The following is a 20,726-nucleotide window of genomic DNA, read 5'->3' as shown; positions in this document are numbered from 1 at the left end:
TTTGCTGGTCCTGGTCCTTCCCCAGAGGGCATTTTTCCACTGTGGGTACTAGCCTGCTTTACAAGAATTCATCCTTTCAGCAATTCCTTTAGCAGGATTCCAGGAACAGGCCCAGGGGAAGGGGGTAGTGCCAGTGGCACCAGTGAGAATCCTCATAGCCTAGCGGAAAGAGTGCAGGACTGAGAATCAGGAGACCCAGGTTCTCAACCTGGCTCTGCCACTTGCCTGCTGGCCTTGGGTAAGTCACTTAATTTTTTTGAGCCTTAATTTCTTCATCTTTAAAAGAAGGATTAAATACCTGTTCACCTGCCTCCTTAGGACTGTGAATGTCAAGGTTGGGATAGGGACTGTGTCCAATCTGATTATCTTGTCCTACCTTAGCACTTAGTGCAATGCTCGGCACATAGTAGGCACTTAACAAATCAGCCATTAATCACTATTATTATTACTATTATTACTGCCCACCTAGCAGATGGCTACCTGGATGAGGTTGGCCGCAGGTGTCCTCCGCTTCTCGAAGTGCTTCTGTCGGTGCTGCTCTTGCACCTTCAAGGCAAAGCCGGACCCCAGGATACCCTGGCAGGGGAGGAAGGATGGGTCAATTCTCAGGCCCTGGGCCAGAGTGAGGTCAGCAGGTGGGAGCAGGGACTAAGTACCCAGGAACTTAGGTACACAGGGACTCGAGTACCCTGGGTCTTGGGCACAGAGAGCCTTAGGCACCCAGGATCTTGTGTACATGGGACTTCAGGCACCCAAGATCTTGGGTATACAGGGCCTCCGGAACATAGGGACTCAAGTACCCAGGTCTTGGGCACACAGAGACTCAGGCAACCAGGATCTTGGGTAAATAGGACTTCAGGCACCCAAGGTCTTGGGTATCCAAGGCTTCAGGGATGCAGGGCCTCAGTATCCCACGGCCTTGGCTATGCAGGGCCAAGGGTGGGGGTGAGCCAGGAGACAGAGACATCCATTAACCAGGCCTAACTGAGGGAAGAGACCCCAATCACAGTCTTCAGGAAGGAGAAGAAGGCCAAGAGAAGCAGCATGGCATAGTGGATAGAGCACGGGCATGGGAGTCTGAAGGACCTGGGTTCTAATCCTGGCTCCATCACTTGTCAGCTGTGTGATCTTGACCAAGTCATTTCATTTCTCTGTGTCTCAGTTACCTCACCTGTAAAATGGGGATTAAGACTGTGAACCCCATGAGGGACATGGACTGTGTCCAACCTGATTAGCTTGCCTCTATCCCAGCATTTAGAACAGTGCTTGACACCTAGCAAGCACTTTACAAATACCATCATCATCATTACCATTATCCTCAAGAGGATCTGGGGTCACCCATGGAGGGAAAGAGGTGCCCCCAGCAAGTCAGAGACCACTCTCAGCGGGAAAGGGGGAATGTGTAGGGATGCTCATAAAGTGTTGAAGAGAGGCCCAGGGGTCTTCACAGAAGCAAAGGGCAACACTCAGGGGTGCTCATGACAGGCAGAGGAGAGCCCTTGGGTACTCACGGCGGGCAAGGCGAAGAAGGAGATGCCCAGCAGGGCGAAGCCAGCTGCCAGCACCCGTCCCAGCCAGGTCTGCGGGGTCTTGTCACCGTAGCCGATGGTGGTGAGAGTGATCTGTGGTGGGTGGGGTGGGAGGGTGGGGGAAGAGAGGGGAGCAGTGAGTTTCCCATGGCCCCAGTCCAGGGGGCGAGCATAGGCAGGGCCAGGGCTCTGGAGGGCTGGAGGGAGGTGGCTGGAGGGATTGCTGCTGATGAACTTACTGTACCCCACCAGAGCGAGTCAGCGTACGAGGAGAACTCGGTGTTGGCGTCCTTCTCCGCCAGGTAAACGAGGAACGAGGCGAAGATGAGCACCAGGAAACCGATGTACCATGCCGTGATCAGCTCCTGATGGGAGAGGCAGGCCCAGAGGGGCAGAGGTCAGGCAGAAGGGGGCCACAGGAGGCAGCGGGAGGTGGAGACAGAAGGGAAGAGGAAGGGGGAAGAGGAGAAGAAGAGGGAGGTGGGGAAAGGGAAGAAAGGAGGGAGGGGAAGGAGGAAAGATAGAGAAGGAGAGGTGGAGGGAGGGGGAAGTAGTCTCCTCTAGACTATAAACTCCTTGTGGGCATTGTACGTGTCTACCAACTCTGTTGTACTGTGTTCTCCCAAGTGCTTTAGTACAGTGCTCTGTACACAGTAAACACTCAGAAAATACCATTGATTGAGTTATAAGAAGAGGAGGGAGTGACTTTCCCAAGTCTCTTGGATGATGGCTTGCTCCAGCTACCCAAGGGAAATGAGCTTCAGTGAGAGAGATTGGGTATAGACTGAAAGAAGGGCTACCTTTAACATTATTGCTATGTTATTGTTATAATTATTACTGGTAGTAGTAGTAGTAGTAGTAGTAGTAGTAGTAGTAGTAGTAGTAGCAGTAGTATTGATTACACTTGAACAGCAGCAAGGCCTAATGGAAAGAGACCAGGCCTCAGAGTCAGAGGATTTAGATACTATTCCGGGTTCTGCCACTTCTCTGCTCTGTGACCTTCGGCAAGTCACTTTACTTCTCTGTGCCTTAGTTACCTCATCTTTAAAATGGGGGATTACTACTGTGAGCCCCATGAGGGACATGGACTGTGTCCAACCTGATTAGCTTGTCTCTACCCCAGGGCCTAGTCAAGTGCATGGAACATAGTAAGCCCTTAACAAATGCCATGAAAAAATGTTTAACAAATACCATAATTATTATCATTAAGCACTTCCTTTGTGGAAGGGGCTCGAGCTGGGCAGGAAGGGGGAGGGGGCAGGGGGCAGGAGGCGGAGGTGAGTCCGGCGGCAGGGCCAGCCCGATTGGTGTGGCCACTTACCTTGCTGTGCGCGTAGACCACGGAGCCCAGCAGCTTCCAGGTGCCCCCGCGCCGGTCCATCCGCACCATTCGCAGGATCTGCAGGAAGCGCATGCTCCGCAGAGCCGAGGTGGCAAAGATGTTGCCCTGCGTGCCGGCCGCAATGACTGCCAGCGAGGCGATGAAGACAATGAAGTCTGAACCAGGGGAGAGGAAGAAGTGGCTCAACTCGACACCTCACCACCCCTCAGACCCTCCCACTTGGGGCCCTGCCCACAAGAGATTGGAAAAGAGTGAGGTTTTGTGGTGGGCTGGGGGGCTGGTGTGAGGATTGGGCTTGGATTTAGGGTTAGATACATTAGGCACATTGTTGGCAGGGACCATATCTACCAACTCCATTGCTGAGAAGCAGCGTGGCTTAGTGGCAACTGCAAGGGTTTGGGAGTCAGAAGGCGTGGATTCTAAACTCGGCTCTGCCACTTGTCTTCTGTGTGACCTTGGGCAAGCTACTTAACATCTTTGTGCCTCAGTTTTCCCATCTGTACAATGGGGATAAAAAACTGTGAGCCCCACGTGGGACAACCGGATTACCTTGTTTCTACTCCAGTGCTTAGAACAGGGCTTGGAACAATAGAAAGGACTTAAATAATGCCATGATTATTATTATTGTTGTGTGCTCTGCACACAGTAATCGTTCAACAAAAAAGCAGCTTGGCCTACTGGATGGAACACGTGCCTGGGAGTTAGAAGGATTTAGGTTCTAATCCCTGCTCTGCCACTTCTCCGCTGTGTAACCTAGAGCAGGTTACTTAATTTCTCTGTGGCTCAGTTACCTCATCTGCCAAATAGGGATAAGACTGTGAGCCCCAGGTGGGACAGAGACTGTTTCCAACCTAATTAGCTTATATCGAGCCGAGTGCTTAGTCCCGGCACCTACTAAGTGCTTAACAAATAGCACTAAAAAACCCCCCCAAAAACCAACAACCAAAAACACCTAATGCATTGAGTGGTTGGGTAGAGCTGGGAGTAAGATTGTAGCTAGAACTGACAATAAAGCTGTGGCTAGAGCAAGGGATAGGGTTACAGATGGAGGGAGGGAGCTAGGGTTGGTGAGGGTTTGGATAGATTAGGGTTGTGGTTGGGGCTGGGGTTACCATAAACTCATTGTGGGAGAGGAATGTGCCTGTTATATTGCTATTTTGTATTTTTCCAGAAGCTTAGTACAGCACTCTGCACATAGTAAGAGCTCAATAAATAGAATTGACTGAAGTTTATGGCAGCCTGCCAGCACCCACCTATGACGCAGAAGGGTTTCCGAGCAAAGCGGAAGCGGCCTTGCCAGCCCCGGTAGCGGCAGCAGCAGCCAGCAGCCCATATCCGGATGATATACTCCAGACCAAACACCACGATCATCACAAACTCCTGGAGAAGAGAGTCGTCCATCATCACCAGGCCCCTGTGGTCCAGCCAGCCAGCCAGCCAGCTCAGACTCAGGCCCCCGGGGGTCCAGAGACCACCAGGGTCCCCATGGGAGCCATCCTCCTTCCCCAGTCCCGAGCTTCACCAAGCCTGGGTCTCACTGAACCTGGAGCAGGGGTGATGCTTCCCTGCTTCCCATCCTTGCCTCCCACACTGAAGCCTTCTCCCTCTACCACCTTCTCCTCAGCCTGTCCAGGGGGCAAAGACTGGTCTCCCCCAGAGGCCAGATAGGGCAAGTGCTTTTCCTGAATCACACAGCATGACAGGGACAGAGATGGAGACAGGATCCAAGGCCAATGCCATCTCCCTCTACCGAATCTTGAATGAGGCTCAGCCAGGCCTACGGCCTCTCTCAGATCACTTCTCAGTTTCCAGAGACTCTAGTGGGTCCTTGACCTTTCATCTCTACCTTCTGGGTCCTGCCTGTCTAGCTTTCTTTCAGTTACTATGGCTATCTCTCAGGCCCAGGCCCTGTCTCTGGTCCTCTTTCAGTCCCTTTCTCTGGCTTTGTCTCTATCTGTAGTCTTGAAAGCTCGTTGTGGGCAGGGAATGTGTCTGTTTATAGTTATATTGTCCACTCCCAAGCTCTTAGTACAGTGCTCTGCACACAGTATGTGCTCAATAAATACAATTAAATGAATAGATGAATGAATGTCCTTGTCCCTGTCCCTGGCTCCCGTCTCTGACCATCTCCATCCCTGCAACCCAGCCAGCAGGTAGTGGGCACTCGCATTTTCTCTTTGTCTCGTTTACACCTCCCTGGAAGGACCCTGCCCCCGTCTCACTCATGGCCATGCCCATGGCCCCCCACCCACAGCCCTCCGTTCATTCGGCTCTTCTCGGCGGAGCCTGCTGGACAGAGGGCTGGGTTTTCCCCGCCGTCAGCATTGTCCTCTTCCCCGTTCCTTCCGCATAAAGTTCTGCTCCTGCTTACTCAGGAGAAAATTCCCAAGGATCTTCCTAATTTAGTCTCGCCCCCACTGGACAGGGTTTTGGAGTCAGCTGTTTCTACATGGGGAGAGCCCACGAGAAGACTGACTTAAGTTTCCTGATGGATACAGGTTCCTGCGCCCACCCACCCCTTGCCCAGGTATTCCCCCTCGGGCAGTGGGGTCCAGATCCCTGTGGACTCAATCCTGCACTTTCTCCCCTCAGCATGCCCAGAGACCCTGATCCGTCTCATTATTCTCTCTCCCCTCTTCTGATAGGCAGGAAAGGGACAGGACCCTTTGCAGGGAATGTGTCAGTTATATTGTTATATTGTACCCTCTCATGCACTTAGTACAGTGCTCTGCACACAGTAAGCACTCAATAAATACGATTGACTGACCAACTGAGTGGAGGAAACTGAACAAATGACGACCAGCAAATTGGTGGCTAAAGGCAAACTCTCTCCTACCCCTTGGGTAGTGTGATGCCCCCAGGAGATGGACACTGGGAATAGGACACTGTGGCAGCATTCCTTATGGAGGCGAGACAGGGAGAGCCTGAGGTGGGGTCTGAGGCTTTGGCATAGATGCCAACCAACAGCCAGAGATTCAGTTTACCCTGTAGCTTTCAACATTCCCCAACACACACCTAGCCTATAACCTGAGCAAAGTGGGCAAACCACTCCGGGACCCCTCACTTCTCCCTTCCCTCTGCCCTTTGAGATACCAGGGCCCATAAATTGCCTCTTGACAATGTTCCAGGTCAGGGAGCTTGGGAAACTTTGCAGATAGCGACTGGCCTGAGACCGTGGGCAAGTAAAGAAACCCCGTGGTGGCAGGTTTGTTCTTCTTTCCCAAGCTGAGTGTGCAGATCCTGAGTGTGTAGGGGGCTGGCATACTCAGTGCCCCTGCCCCTGGACCCACTCCCCACCACCCCTGCTGCCCAGGGCTCCTGCTGGCTACCCCAGACATTGCTTAATTACCAAGATCAGCAGACACTCGTTGGCAAACTCCTGATGATCTTGGATGGTAGAAAGCACAGAGAGCACCAGACAGCCGAAGACCAGCAGGAATCTGAAAGAGCAACAAGATGGAGCATGGTGAGTTGGCAGGTGGGTGGACGGGGGAGCCTGGGGGAGGGTCTTTCTCTGCCTGGTTTAGCCCTGAAGCAATTTCCAGGAAAGACAGGGTAGGATAGGGCTGGGTCCTGGGTTCTAACCCTGATTCTGCCACATACTTGCTGTGTCACATTGGGCAAATTACTTAACTTCTCTGTGCCTGAGTTCTCTCATCTGTAAAATGGGGATTCAGTGCCTGTTCCCTCTCCTACTTGAACTGTGAGCCTCCTATGGACATGTTCTCGCCTGTCCCGCCGTCGACCCCCGGCCCACGTCATCCCCCGGGCCTGGAATGCCCTCCCTCTGCCCCTCCGCCAAGCTAGCTCTCTTCCTCCCTTCAAGGCCCTGCTGAGAGCTCACCTCCTCCAGGAGGCCTTCCCAGACTGAGCCCCTTCCTTCCTCTCCCCCTCGCCCCCCTCTCCATCCCCCCATCTTACCTCCTTCCCTTCCCCACAGCACCTGTATATATGTATATATGGTTGTACATATTTATTACTCTATTTATTTATTTATTTATTTATTTTACTTGTACATTTCTATCCTATTTATTTTATTTTGTTGGTATGTTTGGTTCTGTTCTCTGTCTCCCCCTTTTAGACTGTGAGCCCACTGTTGGGTAGGGACTGTCTCTATGTGTTGCCAATTTGTACTTCCCAAGCGCTTAGTACAGTGCTCTGCACATAGTAAGCGCTCAATAAATACAATTGATTGATTGATTGATTGATTGATGATTATCTTGTATCTACCCCAGGGCTTAGTTCAGTGCCTGGCATATACTAAGCCCTTAACGAATACCACAATTATTATTAACTCAGAAAGGAAAGTCCTTCCTGTTGTCTAACCTCCTTCTGCTTGTACAACTTAGCCTCATTTCCTGAGGTGGGTGCTCTCCTCTGGGCTTGACTTCCCAGAATCCCTCAGTCTTCTCATTTCTGGGCTAAACCACCCTCAAGTCCTAGGGTCCTCAGAGCCCTGGGCCCAGACCTGTTCCCCTCTCTTGGCCCGGATGGGCATCAGTGAGCCCATTGGGTGCCCAGCTGCAGAGGAGGGTGGCGAGTGGCCAGGGGTGCGGGGTGCTGATCCAATCTGTTCCTGGTGGTCTGGAGGTGATGCTTCTGACAGATGGGTGGCACGGTGGAGCAGTACAAGAGAGAGACAGAGCAGGAAGGTGGAAGCAAAAAACCAGCCCCAGGGGCTGCAGGGGAAATCTTAGAATCAGGTGCCTTCTAGAAAAAATATCTTAAACTCAGGAGTCCACATCTCCAAAGGTCACCTTAGTTATTTCCTTCAGAGCTGCCCCTAATCACAGACTGAATTGGTGGAGCTATATGGAGGTCTGCTATTTTTATCATTTTTTGAGGGACGATTCCAACTAATAATAATAATAAATAATATGTATTAAGCATTTATTATGTACCAAGCACTATCCTCTTTGTACCACTCACACTATACTAACCAAATCCTGCATTGACTGTTGGTTCTTCTTTTTAGCTAACATAAATATTGCTTACTGAAACATGCTCTAAAAGAGATTCTATGCTCACCAGAAGCTAGGATGACAGACTAGGGAAGTTGGGATCAACTAGTCTAGAGGAGATAAGACCAAGGAGAGACCAAATGACCACTATAACATAGTCCATTCACTGCCACCTCTGTCTAAGACCGCCAGGAGAGACAGTTTCCATTGCAGTAAAATGCGTAAAAGTGAGATAGAGAAAGAACTTTCTGAATTCTGATAGGCCCTCTGGGGGAGAGGAGAGCTTCCAGGTTTGGTGGTCCTTAGGACAGACCTGCCCTCCAGCCCTCATTAGATGGATAAGAATATTGAGATTTTTTTTTTCCAGTGGCAAGGGCCTGAAGGAGTTGACTTCACAAGGTCACTACCACAAGGTCGCTTCCACCCCCTAGGATTTCCATGAGAGATCCTGCTGAAATGGTTTTCCAGAATATGCATTCAGTCCCCCAGACCACGGCTGCTCAGAGCCGGGAGAGAGGAAATGAGGGCCTGGGAATCTCGGGAAATGAAGGGGAAGCAAAGGGGAAGGGAAGAGAAAGAAGAGGGGAAATGCAGAGGAAGGAGGTGGGGAAGGGATGGACAAGATGAAGCCCTGGCCCAGAGTATCCTCCTTATCTCATTCCCAGCTCTGTTCTGCTCCTGGACCTCAGTCTCCAGGCCCCGGGGATCACATATTTTCTCCACACAGAACTGAGTGAGTTGGAGGTTGTGCTCTGCTCAAGAAACCCAGACATCCTAGTCCACCAGCAGGCTACTAGACCCTCAACTCTCCACCCTCTTTCCTGCTGAAATCTCTCTGACTTTGGCGGTGGCTAAGATGTCCCCTAGAGTCTCCCTCCAACCCTCCCTTCTTTCTTCCCCACCGTTCTTGGAAGTAAAGTCCGAGGAAACAACCACTTTGACATCCTGACCATCCACTCTTCACCCAGACTTCCACCCTGGGGGTGGGCTCCGTCCCCCCTTCTCTGGACTGCATTCACACCTATATCATCGTCAGAAGCTTTGAGAAAGTTCCCCTCGCTCACTCAGAATGCTGAATGCAAAGAAACTGGAAAAATTTAACCAGAGGAGACTCTCCAGGGTTGCAAACCAAAGGGATCCTGTTAAATATTTAAGAGCATAAGATTTGCTGCAAGAAGCCTCTAGGGAGCTCCCGGCAGTTCGGCTCACCCTCCTTCCTCCCTCCCCACCCACGCCCCTTCTTCCCTCCTGACCAGTGGCCCCAGGGAAAGATGTGAGGTTGTGAGCAGGGAGGAGAAGTGGGCCGGAGAAAATTTTTACCACCTCTGCTATCTTTGGGACTCAAAGAGCTGGAAGGGTACTCCAGAAGTCATCAAGCCCAGCCCCCTGCCTCCAGTCAGACTGGAACCTCAACTATTTTTGTCTAATAAACTCCAGGCTCCAGGCAGTATAGCATCTTGGCACGACCCAGACTCTTGGGAATCTGTAAGTCCTTCCTGATGTGTAGCTTAAATCCTTCTTGTTGCCACACAAGACCATGAAAGAGAGGAATGTAAGGAGGAAAAAATGGAGGAAGGAACTGTTTCCCAAGGGCCTTTTAGAATAATAATCGTAATAATGGTAATTAATAGTAATTAGTAATAGTGCCTATTAAGCACTTACTATGTGCCAAGCACTACGCTAAGCACTAAGGTAGATACAAGACAGTCTTATCAGACACAGTCCTGTCCCTCATGGGGCTCGAAGTCAAAGAGGGAGAGCAGGCATCTTATCAGCAGTTCACAGATGAGGAAACTGAGGCACAGAGATGTTGAGTGAGTTGTCCAGGGTAACACAGAAATCCTGTGACAGAGCTAGAACCAGAACCTGGGTCTTCTGACTCCCAAATCAATCAATCGTAGTATTGATTAAGCACTTACTCTGTGCAGCACACTAAAGTGCTTGGGACCCAGCACATTCACTGGGATTCACATTCACCACACATTCCGAAGTTCTGCTTAATACAGGGCTCAGCACCCAATAAATACTGATAATGATGATTTGGGCCTTAGTTTCCTCCTCTGCACCCCACAACTCAGGACTTTTAGGGAAGTGATGAAGGTGGGAGAGAGCAGACTATGTTTCTGCCTTGTTCCCTTCCATCACCTCCCTCCCCAGAAGTAGCTGTATTTCCCTAGGAACCAAAGGTATTTTCCAGCCATAAAGCTTGCAACTTCATGGAAAAATACCTCTAAGGGCACCATAAGGGGCTTTCTCTAGTCCCTGATTATCCTCCATCTATCTTGGAGAAGCATTTTGCTCCCTTTTTGCTGAATATCAGCATGAGTGATATAAGTTAGACCTACATTAGAGAGACTGGGAAGCTGGGACAGAAGACCCCCAAGTAGGGGAATCTCCTTCCTGGAATTTTACAAAGATATGCCCAAGGGCTGGCTGACTTCCTCTCCTCAGTCCCCTGCCCTTTAGCTCCTGTTGAGATCCCTAACCCCCCTACACCCCGAGAAGGGTCCGGGGAAGAATGAGAAGTGTCAGAGACCAGACCCGCAGTTCTCTGAATACCTGCTGGATCAGTCAGGGCAAACTACAGGTTCCAAGAACAGAGACCTGGGGTTACCCCATCTTCCTGCTACCTCAGATTTCCCCTCCTTCACTCTGCACACTTCCCCCTTCCTGCCCTCCAAATCAATCAATCAATGGGATTTACTGAGCACTTACTGCATGCAGAACACTTTCATATATGCTTGGGAGAGTATGAGACAACAGAGTTAATAGACCCCTTCTCTACCTACAAGGAAATCACAGTCCTTCTGGTAATGAGAAGCAGCATGGCTCAGTGGAAAGAGCCAGGGCTTTGGAGTCCGAGGTCGTGGGTCCTGACTCCGCCAATTGCCAGCTGAGTGACTTTGGGCAAGTCACTTCACTTCTCTGGGCCTCAGTTACCTCATCTGTAAAATGGGGATTAAGACTGTGAGCCCCCCGTGGGACAGCCTGATCACCCTGTAACCTCCCCAGTGCTTAGAACAGTGCTTTGCACATAGTAAATGCTTAATACATGCTATCATTATTATTATTATTATTAATGGCTCAGAAGTGGCAGAAGAGAAGATTGAGAGGGGGTCTGAACACATCTGTCCTTCTCTGAACAGTTGTCAGAAGCAGCGTGGCCTAATGGAAAGAGTCTGGGAGCCAGAGGATCTGGGTTCTAATCCCGGTTACACCACTTGTTGGCTGTGTGACCCTAGGCAAGTCATTTAACTTCTCTGTGGTTCAGTTTCCTCAGCTGCAAAATGGGAATTCAATACTTGCTCTCCCTTCTATTTAGACTCTGAGCCCCATATGGGACAGGGACTGTGTCAGACCTGATTAACTTGTATCTACCCCAATGCTTAGAATAGTCCTTGACTCATAGAAAGAGCTTAACAAATACCATAAAAGATAAATAAAAAAAGATGGAGTGCCTTGACCATCCTGGAGCCAAACTCGGCCTCTGTTGTACTGCATGAACTCAGGCATTTTCTTAACCTCTCTGATCCTCACATGTGGAGCAGAAGTAACCAACCTGGTCCCACCCCCTGCCCCCAAGGCTGATGGAATGCCCAATGAGGTCAGAGCCAGAAAAGGACTTTGAGTTTTCTGGGAGAAGGAGTTGGGGGAAGACATGCTTTTGCTATTCTAATCCCTCTGATTAATAATTATTATTTATTCATGAATGGCTATTGATTTGAAATAACATGAATTATTAGCAGCAGCCGCTGCAAGATGGGGGTTCTAGGTTGGAGATTAGCCAGTGTTGGGGTCAGGGGGAGCCACAGTTCAAATAAACAATGTGCTTCAAGTCTGATAGGTGTGTTTTTTCAATCAGATTATACCATCAGCAGACTCAGTTGCCAACATTGGAGTTAAAAAACAGGGCCAGGGCCTGGGCTAGGATTGGATTCAGAATCAGAGTAAGAGTTAATATTAGTGATGGTTTAAGGGAACATCTTAGCTGGGAGAGGAAGGGGTTCTACCTGTCCCTCCTCCTCCAGCCCACCCACCCTCTTGCCATCGCTCTTCCCCAGCAGGGCGTCCTGAGAGGAAGGAGCCAGGAGCGCACACTCTAGAAATACGTGTGTGAGTGTGTGTGTTTGTGAGAATGTGTGTGTGCGTGTATGTGTGTGCGTATATGTGTGAATGTGTGTGAGTGGGTATGAGAGTGGTGATGATGATGGCATTTGTTAAGCGCTTACTATGTGCCAAGCACTGTTCTAAGCGCTGGGATAAATACAAGGTTATCAGGTTGTCCCATGTGGGGCTTATAGTCTTAAGCCCCATTTCACAGATGAGGTAACTGAGGCACAGAGAAGCTAAGTGACTTGCCCAAAGTCACACAGCTGACAAGTGGAGGGGGTCAGGATCAGAACCGGCAACCTCTGACTCCCAAGCCTGTGCTCTTTCCACTAAACCACGCTGCTTCTCCTGTGGGTGTAAGGGAGAGTGTGTGTGAATGTAAGTGTGTGTGTGTGTATTTTTCCCCTAATCCAGCAATTCTAAATATGGAAAGCTCGAACCAAGCACTGGGGGGGAGGGGGAAGGCTCACGTGACTTCAGACAAGGCGTCTGTCAATGCGTCTCCCTGGTGGGAAGACAGGATGGGAATATTGGATGGAGCTGGGCGGCAGCTCTGGTTTCCATCAGGGGGCAGCTTGGTGGGGCAGAGGCAGCTCTGCAGGGATGAGCAGCTCGCAGCCGGGCCAGGGCAGTTTGACCTGGTAGGGTGGGACAGGGGCATGGGCAAGGGCAGGGGCTGGGCTCTCCTAAACCTGGGACAGACTGTGTCCCTGAGCTGCTCCTTCAGCTCACTCCCTCTTTCCTCCCCCAGATCCCAGCCGGGCCCCGGTTGACCCCAGCCTCATCATCATCATCATCATCATAATAATAATAGCATTTATTAAGCACTTACTATGTGCAAAACACTGTTCTAAGCGCTGGGGAGGTTACAAAGTGACCTCATGTCATCCAGGCTCCAGGGACCCCGGTCGCACACTGACCATGCCCCCGTGACAACTGGTACCCATATTATTACCAACTTGGGCAGAGTTGGGGGCCAAAGTCCCTCCTCTCCCAGCTTTCTCCCTCACCCCCGTCACTCTCCCTGGTCCCCGGGGGTCTCCTTTCCCAGGAGCAGAGAGAAGCCTGAAAGGAATTGGGATACATTTGCCAGAAGAAGAGAGGATTGAGGGGGCCAGAGGAGGCCTCTCACAAAGGTCATTATGTCTCTGCGAGACTCTTGAGGAACTTGGAGTTTAGTGGGGTTCAGGGGACAGGGCACCCTCTCACACTAACAGATAGACAAAACTAGGGAAGAAATACTTATACATGTGAAAAATCAAGACAAACAGGAATGGAGAGATCTATTATTTAAGGGAATAGATGCAGTCCAGGAGGGATTCCTGAGGAATCCTTTGACCACACTGAGTCAAAGGAGGGAAGGTAAGGGACTTGGGGAAGATGAGTGGAGAGGTCGTTCTGAGTAGGGGGAATGTTATGGGTAATGGGGTATGAGTAGGACTAGGAATGGGGTCTATTTGTACTTCCCAAGCGCTTAGTACAGTACTCTGCACTCGATAAATATGATTGAATGAATGAATGGGGGTGATGAGTGTGAGCCCGTTGTTGGGTAGGCATCATCTCTATATGTTGCCAACTTGTACTTTCCAAGCGCTTAGTACAGTGCTCTGCACACAGTAAGCACTCAATAAGTACGATTGAATGAATGAATGATGAGAGCAGCTGCTAATGGGGCCTTGGAGCTTTTAATGATCAGGGAAGTCCGGGAGGAGATGGAAGGAAGGTGCCAGGACCCAAATTTCCACTTCTAAACCCTCCCCTGAAGCCCCAGAATTAAGTGCCACCAGGAACTCCGGTGGATGAATAGAGACACGTCTCTGCCGACCCGAAATTAGCAGGTGAATGGGCCTTCCTGGAAGATATACAAGTTCTAGAACACTTAATGAAACTATGCAAAACCTAAAGCATTTTTTCAGGGGCACCCCAGACCTCCCCATTCATTTCAGAGTCAGTGTGCCCCGCTACTGGGTCCCCAAGAATGCCAAGGCTGAGGGAGGCCAGTTGTTGAAAATGAGAAAATCCATACCATCAAGGGACAGACTAGCTGGGAAGCCAGACAGATGCTTTCCGGGAGATGCAGCCGGAAATGCCTCAGGGCTCTAGGTGCGAGGTTTAACTCCTTGGCCAAAGATGCTGCTACCTTGAGCCTTGCAGAGGTCAAGGCCGGGCCCGCGTCAAGATCCTGGTGCCAGCCTTCCCAGCCTGTCATTGGAACATGGACCTGAGGCCTCCTGAGGCCTCCCTCAGGGGCCTGAGGGAGGTGGGGAAAGGAGTCGACCAAGGGGGTGGGGTGGGCCTGGGGGAGGGTTTACAAACAACGCCGAATAGGTGGGGAAAAGTGGGAAACTTTTTTTCTTTCTTGTCCTCTGTTCTTAAGAAATCGAACGCCGAGTGCTGACGGTGGGGAAAGTGAGCAGGAGCTGGGGGAAGGGAATAAGAAGAGCTCAGCAGAGAGGCTTGTTGCAAGGAGGTGAAACCCCAATCGAGGTTTTCTTTCACAGGCTGGCCCAGAGGCAGTTAGGGAAGAGGGGTGGACAAGGCTGGTGGGCTTCCAGCTCCTGCTCATCCAAGGGCTGAGCTCAGGGCACTGCACCTGAAGGCCCTCCGTCAATTTGGTGGATGATGACGACAATGTGATGTAAATGCTTCGCAAGCCCACACTCGTTAGCTGCCACTCCTATGGAATCAGCTGTGCGGGCGCTTTTCTGCCAATCACTTCCCAGGCTCAACTGGGCCCTGGAGCCGGGGGTTGTCCTGAGCTTGCTTGGCCATGGGGTTGGCAGGAGAACCCAGGCATCCTACCCTTCAGTGGGTAGGCTCCATCCTCCCTGCCTTGGCACCAGCCTTCAGCTCTTCTGCCTCCCAGAAGCCCTGGCCAACCCGGGCCAGTCCTGCCCAGGAGCCCAGGGCAGGCATATACAGGGGGCGAGGAATGGAGTAGGGGCGTTGCTGGGGGTCCGTGTTGGTGTTCGGCCTATGGCAGCAACATCTTTGTGGTCAGAAAACGTGTCTGCCAACTCTGTTCTATTGTCCTCAGTTGAGGATGTTAGTACAGTGCTCCACATGTAGTAAGCACTCAATAAATATGATTAATAATAATAAATATCATTGGTGATGGTGATCTCTGAGTACAGTATGGTCCCTATAAAGAGCCAGATGAAGGATCCCTCTCAACTTCAGCCTGGGGTCACTGGGATAATTTTTCCAGGGGCTGGGGGGTGGGGGGAGTTGCTGAAAACATCACCAGAAGATATCAGAAAGTGGATACCCATGACGTGTGCCCTGAGTGGACAAAGCAAAGAGGAACCCTTGGCCAGATCAGTTGAGCCCTGAGCATGCTTGCTTTAAACTTTTTTTTTAATGGTATAAGTGCTTTCTATGTGCCAGAAACTGTACTAAGGGCTGGGATAGACACAAGCTGATCTGGTTGGACACAGTCTGTGTTCCACATGAGGCTCACAATCTTCATCCCCACTTTACAGATGAGGTAACTGAGGCACAGAGAAGCTAAGTGACTTTCCCAAAGTCACAGAGCAGACACGTGACAGATCAGGATTAGAACCCAGAGAAAATTTCCAAAGCAAATGACCCCAGTTTGCCTAAAAAGACCCAGGATTAACAGGAGACCTGACTATTATTTAAAGCAATCGACAGAGCAAAAAGATTACCTTCCTCCTCCCTTAGTCCACACCCCTTAAAACGGACTTCCTAAATTTCTTGGGCAGAGAACCAGCCCGTGAGTGCATCTTCTCCCACCGGCTGAAAGGGTCATCGGAATTTGGGCACTTGTTGGGGGGGCAAGGTAACCTCTCTTCAATACCCATTCTCCCCAGTTGATGAAGGTGGGGGAGATATTGACTACGTGGTCCCCTCCCCTGGCTTTCCTCCACCCTCCAACCCTGTCCTGGCTTAATACTTTGTTTTCTCCCTGGAATGAAAAGACAATCTCTTCCTCCATGAATTATTAACCACCGTCCTTTCTCACCATTCAGCATTTCATGGCAGGAGGTTAAATCGGCCCTACTGCCCCCCATCCCAGAGAGAGCCAGGGGTCAGTGCCCACTTACTGTGATTCTCTCCCTGGACTGGGTACCCCAGGCCATGGTCTGGTACACCCAAGTCTCACCCAAAGCGGCAGAACCCGTCATTCTCCCTGCTCGGCCTGGGCCGGCTCCTCCTCTGCCCCCCTGGGTGGCTTTGGGACTCACATGTTTGGCCATAGGGACTGGGCTGGGGCTCTGGTCCTGCCTCTCCAGCTCCATTCCAGATGGAAGAAGAGGTCAACAGAGCCCGTTCCAACCCAAAAAAATGGAGGAAGGGGGACACGGAGCCTTGGAAATCAGCGTGGCTTGGTGGCAAGATCCCAGGCTTGGGAGTCAGAGGATGTGAGTTCTAATCCCGGATCTGCCACTTTACTGCCGTGTGACCTTGGGCAAGTCACTTTACTTCTTGTGCTTCAGTTACCTCATCTGTAAAATGGGTTTAATAGTGTGAGTCCCACGTGGGACAGGGACTGTGTCCAACCTGATTAACTTGTATCTGCCCCAACGTTTAGAACAGTGCTTGGCACATAGCGTTTAACAAGTACCTTAATTATTATTATTGGCTCCAGCACTACAGAAGGCAAGCCAAGCCCCTCCGGGCTACCTGGATCTACTCCTACGGCTTTGAACTCCAGAGGAAGGATGGACCAGGGTGGAGCTGTGACCAATCAAAAGCTCCCTAGAGGTGTACTTACAACTCCAACCAATCCCTAGCATCCCTGCTGGCTCAGAGAAGAAATGCCTTATTTACACACTGTTTGCATCTAATTTGCATTAGTACCTACAAACCTCCCCAGCCCCCTCTTTTCTCTGTGACTTTAGCCTCTGCCCCTCTCCTATCTATGCCCTCAATCCAGGCTCCTTTCTTCCTTGTCTCCAGAAGGATTATAGAGCTATCCTGATCCTGGTCCTTCTGAGCTTATGGGTCCATCCCAGCCTAGAAAAGCTTCTCTCTCAGCTCCCTATGCTCTGACAGGGTAGTGACAGTCCCTTCCCCAGGCAGTCTCCTGCTTTCTTCCTCCTTTCTCTCCCTGTTCCCTTCCAGTTTGCTCTCCACTTCCACCCCAGCCAGGCAAAAGTGTCCATTTGCAGGGAGTGGGATCTGAGTTAGATTTGAGGAAGACCTTCCAGCCAGGAAAACAGCAAAACAGACTAGAGACTGAGGACCTTCCTTTCCTGGGGACCTGCAACCCCGGTCTGCCTGGCGTGGGGTAAGGGCAACCTGCTCTGAGGCTGGGGGAGAGGTTTGATGATCCCCAGAGGGCCCTGCCAAACAGAGGGGTGGAGAAACAAGCTGACTACCGGCCCAGGGGGTGAAGGGACCCATGGAGGAGGGCAAGCCAGGAGAAACTGTTTTGTGGTCACAGTGAGGAAGGTGGGGGCCTGTCACGGAAAGGGCAGACAAGCTCCAGGTCTTGCCCTCCATCCTCCAGCTCCCTCTCCCCTTCCCCTCCTCATTCTTCATCCCAGCCAAGCTCCAGACCTCTGTGCCAACCCAGACTCCCCAGCTTCTCTCTCTCTCCCTTTCCATCCTCTCTCCCTTTGGAGCAGCCTAGGTCACCAATGAGCCCCCTCACAGGAAGAACTCGTGGATCTCAACCACCTCAAAATGATCACGTGCTTAGTATAGTGCTCTGCACACAGTAAGCGCTCAATAAATACGATTGAATAAATGAATGAATGAATGAATCAAGCATTCCACACTCCTCCCTTCACCAGTCTCAGTCAGGAAGGTCTGGAGGCAATGTGGCCAAATGGAAAGAGATCAGGACTGGGGCAGAGTCCCAGTTTGGGCCACTGGCTATCAAGTGACTTTGGGCATGTTATCTAACCTCTCTGGACCTCAGTTTCTTCTTCTGTAAAAGAGAGATAAGATAGAACGGGAGCCCCACATGGGACAGAGACTGGGTCCAATCTCATAACTTTAAGCACTGAATAAATGCCATAATAAGAGTTATAATTATCCTAACCCACCTAGGTACTTCTTGCTGCAGTCCAAAAACTCATTTCTGCTTGTTCTTTCACTGGGGGAGACAGGAGCCGGTTAGGCAGTTTTCTCCAAGATGCTAACTAGAGACCCACCCGAGAATTTCTCTTCTCCAGGCTGAACTTCCCAATCCTGGTGGCTCCCGCACCCATTCTCCGGGGATGGGGTAGGGGAGTGCCTAGGGCATTATGAGGACCCAGACAACAGCCAATGGGAGGCCATAGTAGGTGAGGAGGGACCACCTGCTGGGGCCTGGGGGAGAGGAGGCTCAGAAGGAAGAGCCCGGGATTTGGAGTCAGAGGTCATGGGTTCAAATCTCAGCTCCTCCAGTTGTCAGCTGTGTGACTTTGGGCAAGTCACTTAACTTCTCTGTGCCTCAGTTACCTCATCTGTAAAATGGGGAGTAAAACTGTGAGCCCCCCGTGAGACAACCTGATCACCTTGTAACCTCTCCAGTGCTTAGAACAGTGCTTTGCACATAGTAAGCGCTTAATAAATGCCATTAAAAAAAAGAAGAGGCCTCAGAGGGCTGAGAGCCCCCTTCCTCCCCTGGCCAATCACAGCCAGTACAGACCCCTGCTCTAGGCATCCACCTCACCCAGCTTCTCTGGGCTCCCCGTGACCCTTGACACAGTGCCTGAAGGCTGGAGAGGCCACTTTCTGGATCCCCGGCTCCGGAAATCGGGAGCTCACAGTCCCAGACGAGCTAATATCATACCAAAAGAGGTTCGCCCCTATCCCTTTCCCCCTACCTCCCCCGTACTCCCCATCCCCAGAATTGGCCCTGGGGAGGCTTGGCTGATTCATTCTTTCATTCTATCTTATTTATTGAGCGATTATTGTGTGCAGAGCACTGTATTAAGCGCTTGGAAGAGTACAATACAACAATAAACAGTCACATTCCCTGCCCATAACGAGTTCACAGTCTAGAGATATCACGTGGAACTGCGGCTTGGTGAACCCCAGCCCCTCTCCGTTTCCCCGACCTGCCCAGGTGGCTTCTTTCGTCTGCGCTCCCGCGGGGACATGGGGATCAGGGTGGGGGAACGGCGGGAGAGAAATCTGGTCCCGGGATAGTCAGATGCCTGGAATTAACGGTGAAAACCGCCGGGAGGCCAAAACAACTCCAAGCTCCGGCAGACGCTAATCCGCCCCCCCCTCCCAACACCGGGGCTGGGAGGTGGGGGGTACTCAGTGACCCTGACCAGATTCTGGGATATCCAGCCGTCACAGTCCCGGGGAGCTGAGGGGCCATTGTCCCGGGGAGGGGGGCTCAGGGGTCAGTGACCCAGGAAGGGAGGGGGAGCTTCAAGGGTCACTCAGAGAGGGGGGGTCACTGTTCTGGAGAGGGGGGATTCAGTGGTCATTGATCCAAGGAACGGGGACTCAGGGGTCACTGACCCTGGAAAGGGGAATTTAGGGGGTCACTGACTCGAAGGGGGATTCAGGAACCACTGAGAGAGGGAGGGGGGCTCAAGGGTCACTGACCCACGAAGGGAGACTCAGTGTTCACCTTCCCCAGGGGGCTCAGAGTTCACTGCCCTCGAGTGAGTGGAGCTGATTGTGAATGAGGGAGCCAGATGGCCTCTCTGACGACCTCCCCCTCCTCTCCGGGCCTGGTCCCGATGCCCGCCTGGCCGTGTCTGGACCGGCAGGAGGGATGGATCCCGCACCAGGGGCGTCCGTGCTGCCTCCGCGCCCCCACCCATGCGCTGCCACCTCCCGGACCCGCAGTCCGTCCCCCCGCCCCGGCCGGGGGGTGGGGAGCGGGGGAGGGTCAGGTTTCCCCACTCCTGCCGGCTGCTTTCTTGGTTTTCCTTTTCCAAATTAACAATTGACGAAGCCCTGGGCCGCGCTTGAAAGCCGAGCGCGGAGCCAAATGGAAAGTGCAAAAAGGTCGACCGTGGGGTCCGGGGAAACGCCGGGTGGGTCGGGAGTGGGACCGAGCCCAAGGTTTGGGGGTCCAGGTCCCACTTGGACTAACTTCAGCCCCACGCCCTGCTCCCCAAGATCCGGCGCCCCAAGCGCACAGCTCTCCCCTCCCCGCCCTCGAAGAGGGATTTGTGTTACTGCCCACTGTGCTTCCCTCGCCCCTCATCGGGAGGGAGAGATTTGGAAGCAGAAAGGTGTTGGGTGTTTGCTTATCAGGGTGCTAATTCCCCCCACCCCCGCTGCCCATCGCGGACACCGATACAGTGGCGCTTGGATCCTCGCCCTGCAAAGAGCAAAGAGCCCAGCGCCGTCCCGCGCCAGCCCGGCCTCGTGGCGGGGAGAAGCCACGAGGAAGGGATCAGCTGGCCTCGACTCCTCCCTTCCCCCCTCTCCAGGGAACACTGGCACCTCCCTCCCCAGGGATCGGGCACAGAAGGAGCCTCCACGAGTCCTGTTAATCCCTGGCGAGGGCGGGGCTGGGGCCAGCAGAAGGGCAGAGGGCCTGTGGCCAGGCCCCGGGCACGTTGGAAGACAGCAGGAGGAAGGCGGGCATCTTGCAGGAGGGAGAAATACTATCCCTCTCGACTGTAAGCTCTTTGTGGGCAGGGAAAGTGTCTACCAACTCTATTATATTGTACTCTCCCAAGGCCCAGTACAGTGCTCTGCACACAATAACCGCTCAATAAATACCACTGATTGATCGACTGATTGACCCCAAGGTATTCTGTACTCCCCTGGCCTGGCATAATAATAATAATGACATTTATTAAGTGCTTACTATGTGCAAAGCACTGTTCTAAGCACTGAGGAGGTTACAAGATG

General features: G+C 51.9%; 1 protein-coding gene across 1 annotated transcript in view; it reads right to left on the bottom strand.

The window, feature by feature from the left end:
- The window catches only part of KCNQ4 (potassium voltage-gated channel subfamily Q member 4), a 63,776-nt gene that overhangs the window by 18,488 nt on the left and 24,562 nt on the right, over window positions 1-20,726 (bottom strand). Inside the window, exons 5-10 of the mRNA XM_038758639.1 lie at window positions 6,221-6,311; window positions 4,125-4,251; window positions 2,851-3,026; window positions 1,769-1,894; window positions 1,512-1,622; window positions 481-576 (exon numbers count right to left, since the gene is read on the bottom strand). Of these exons, the coding sequence (XP_038614567.1) occupies window positions 481-576; window positions 1,512-1,622; window positions 1,769-1,894; window positions 2,851-3,026; window positions 4,125-4,251; window positions 6,221-6,311 (727 nt within the window). The remainder of the gene's footprint in view (window positions 1-480; window positions 577-1,511; window positions 1,623-1,768; window positions 1,895-2,850; window positions 3,027-4,124; window positions 4,252-6,220; window positions 6,312-20,726) is intronic.

The sequence above is a fragment of the Tachyglossus aculeatus genome, chromosome 16, assembly GCF_015852505.1.
Source record: "Tachyglossus aculeatus isolate mTacAcu1 chromosome 16, mTacAcu1.pri, whole genome shotgun sequence".
Classification (NCBI taxonomy): Eukaryota; Metazoa; Chordata; class Mammalia; order Monotremata; family Tachyglossidae; genus Tachyglossus; species Tachyglossus aculeatus.
Note: the sequence above shows the minus strand (reverse complement) of the source record. Positions and strands in the feature narration are given on the sequence as shown.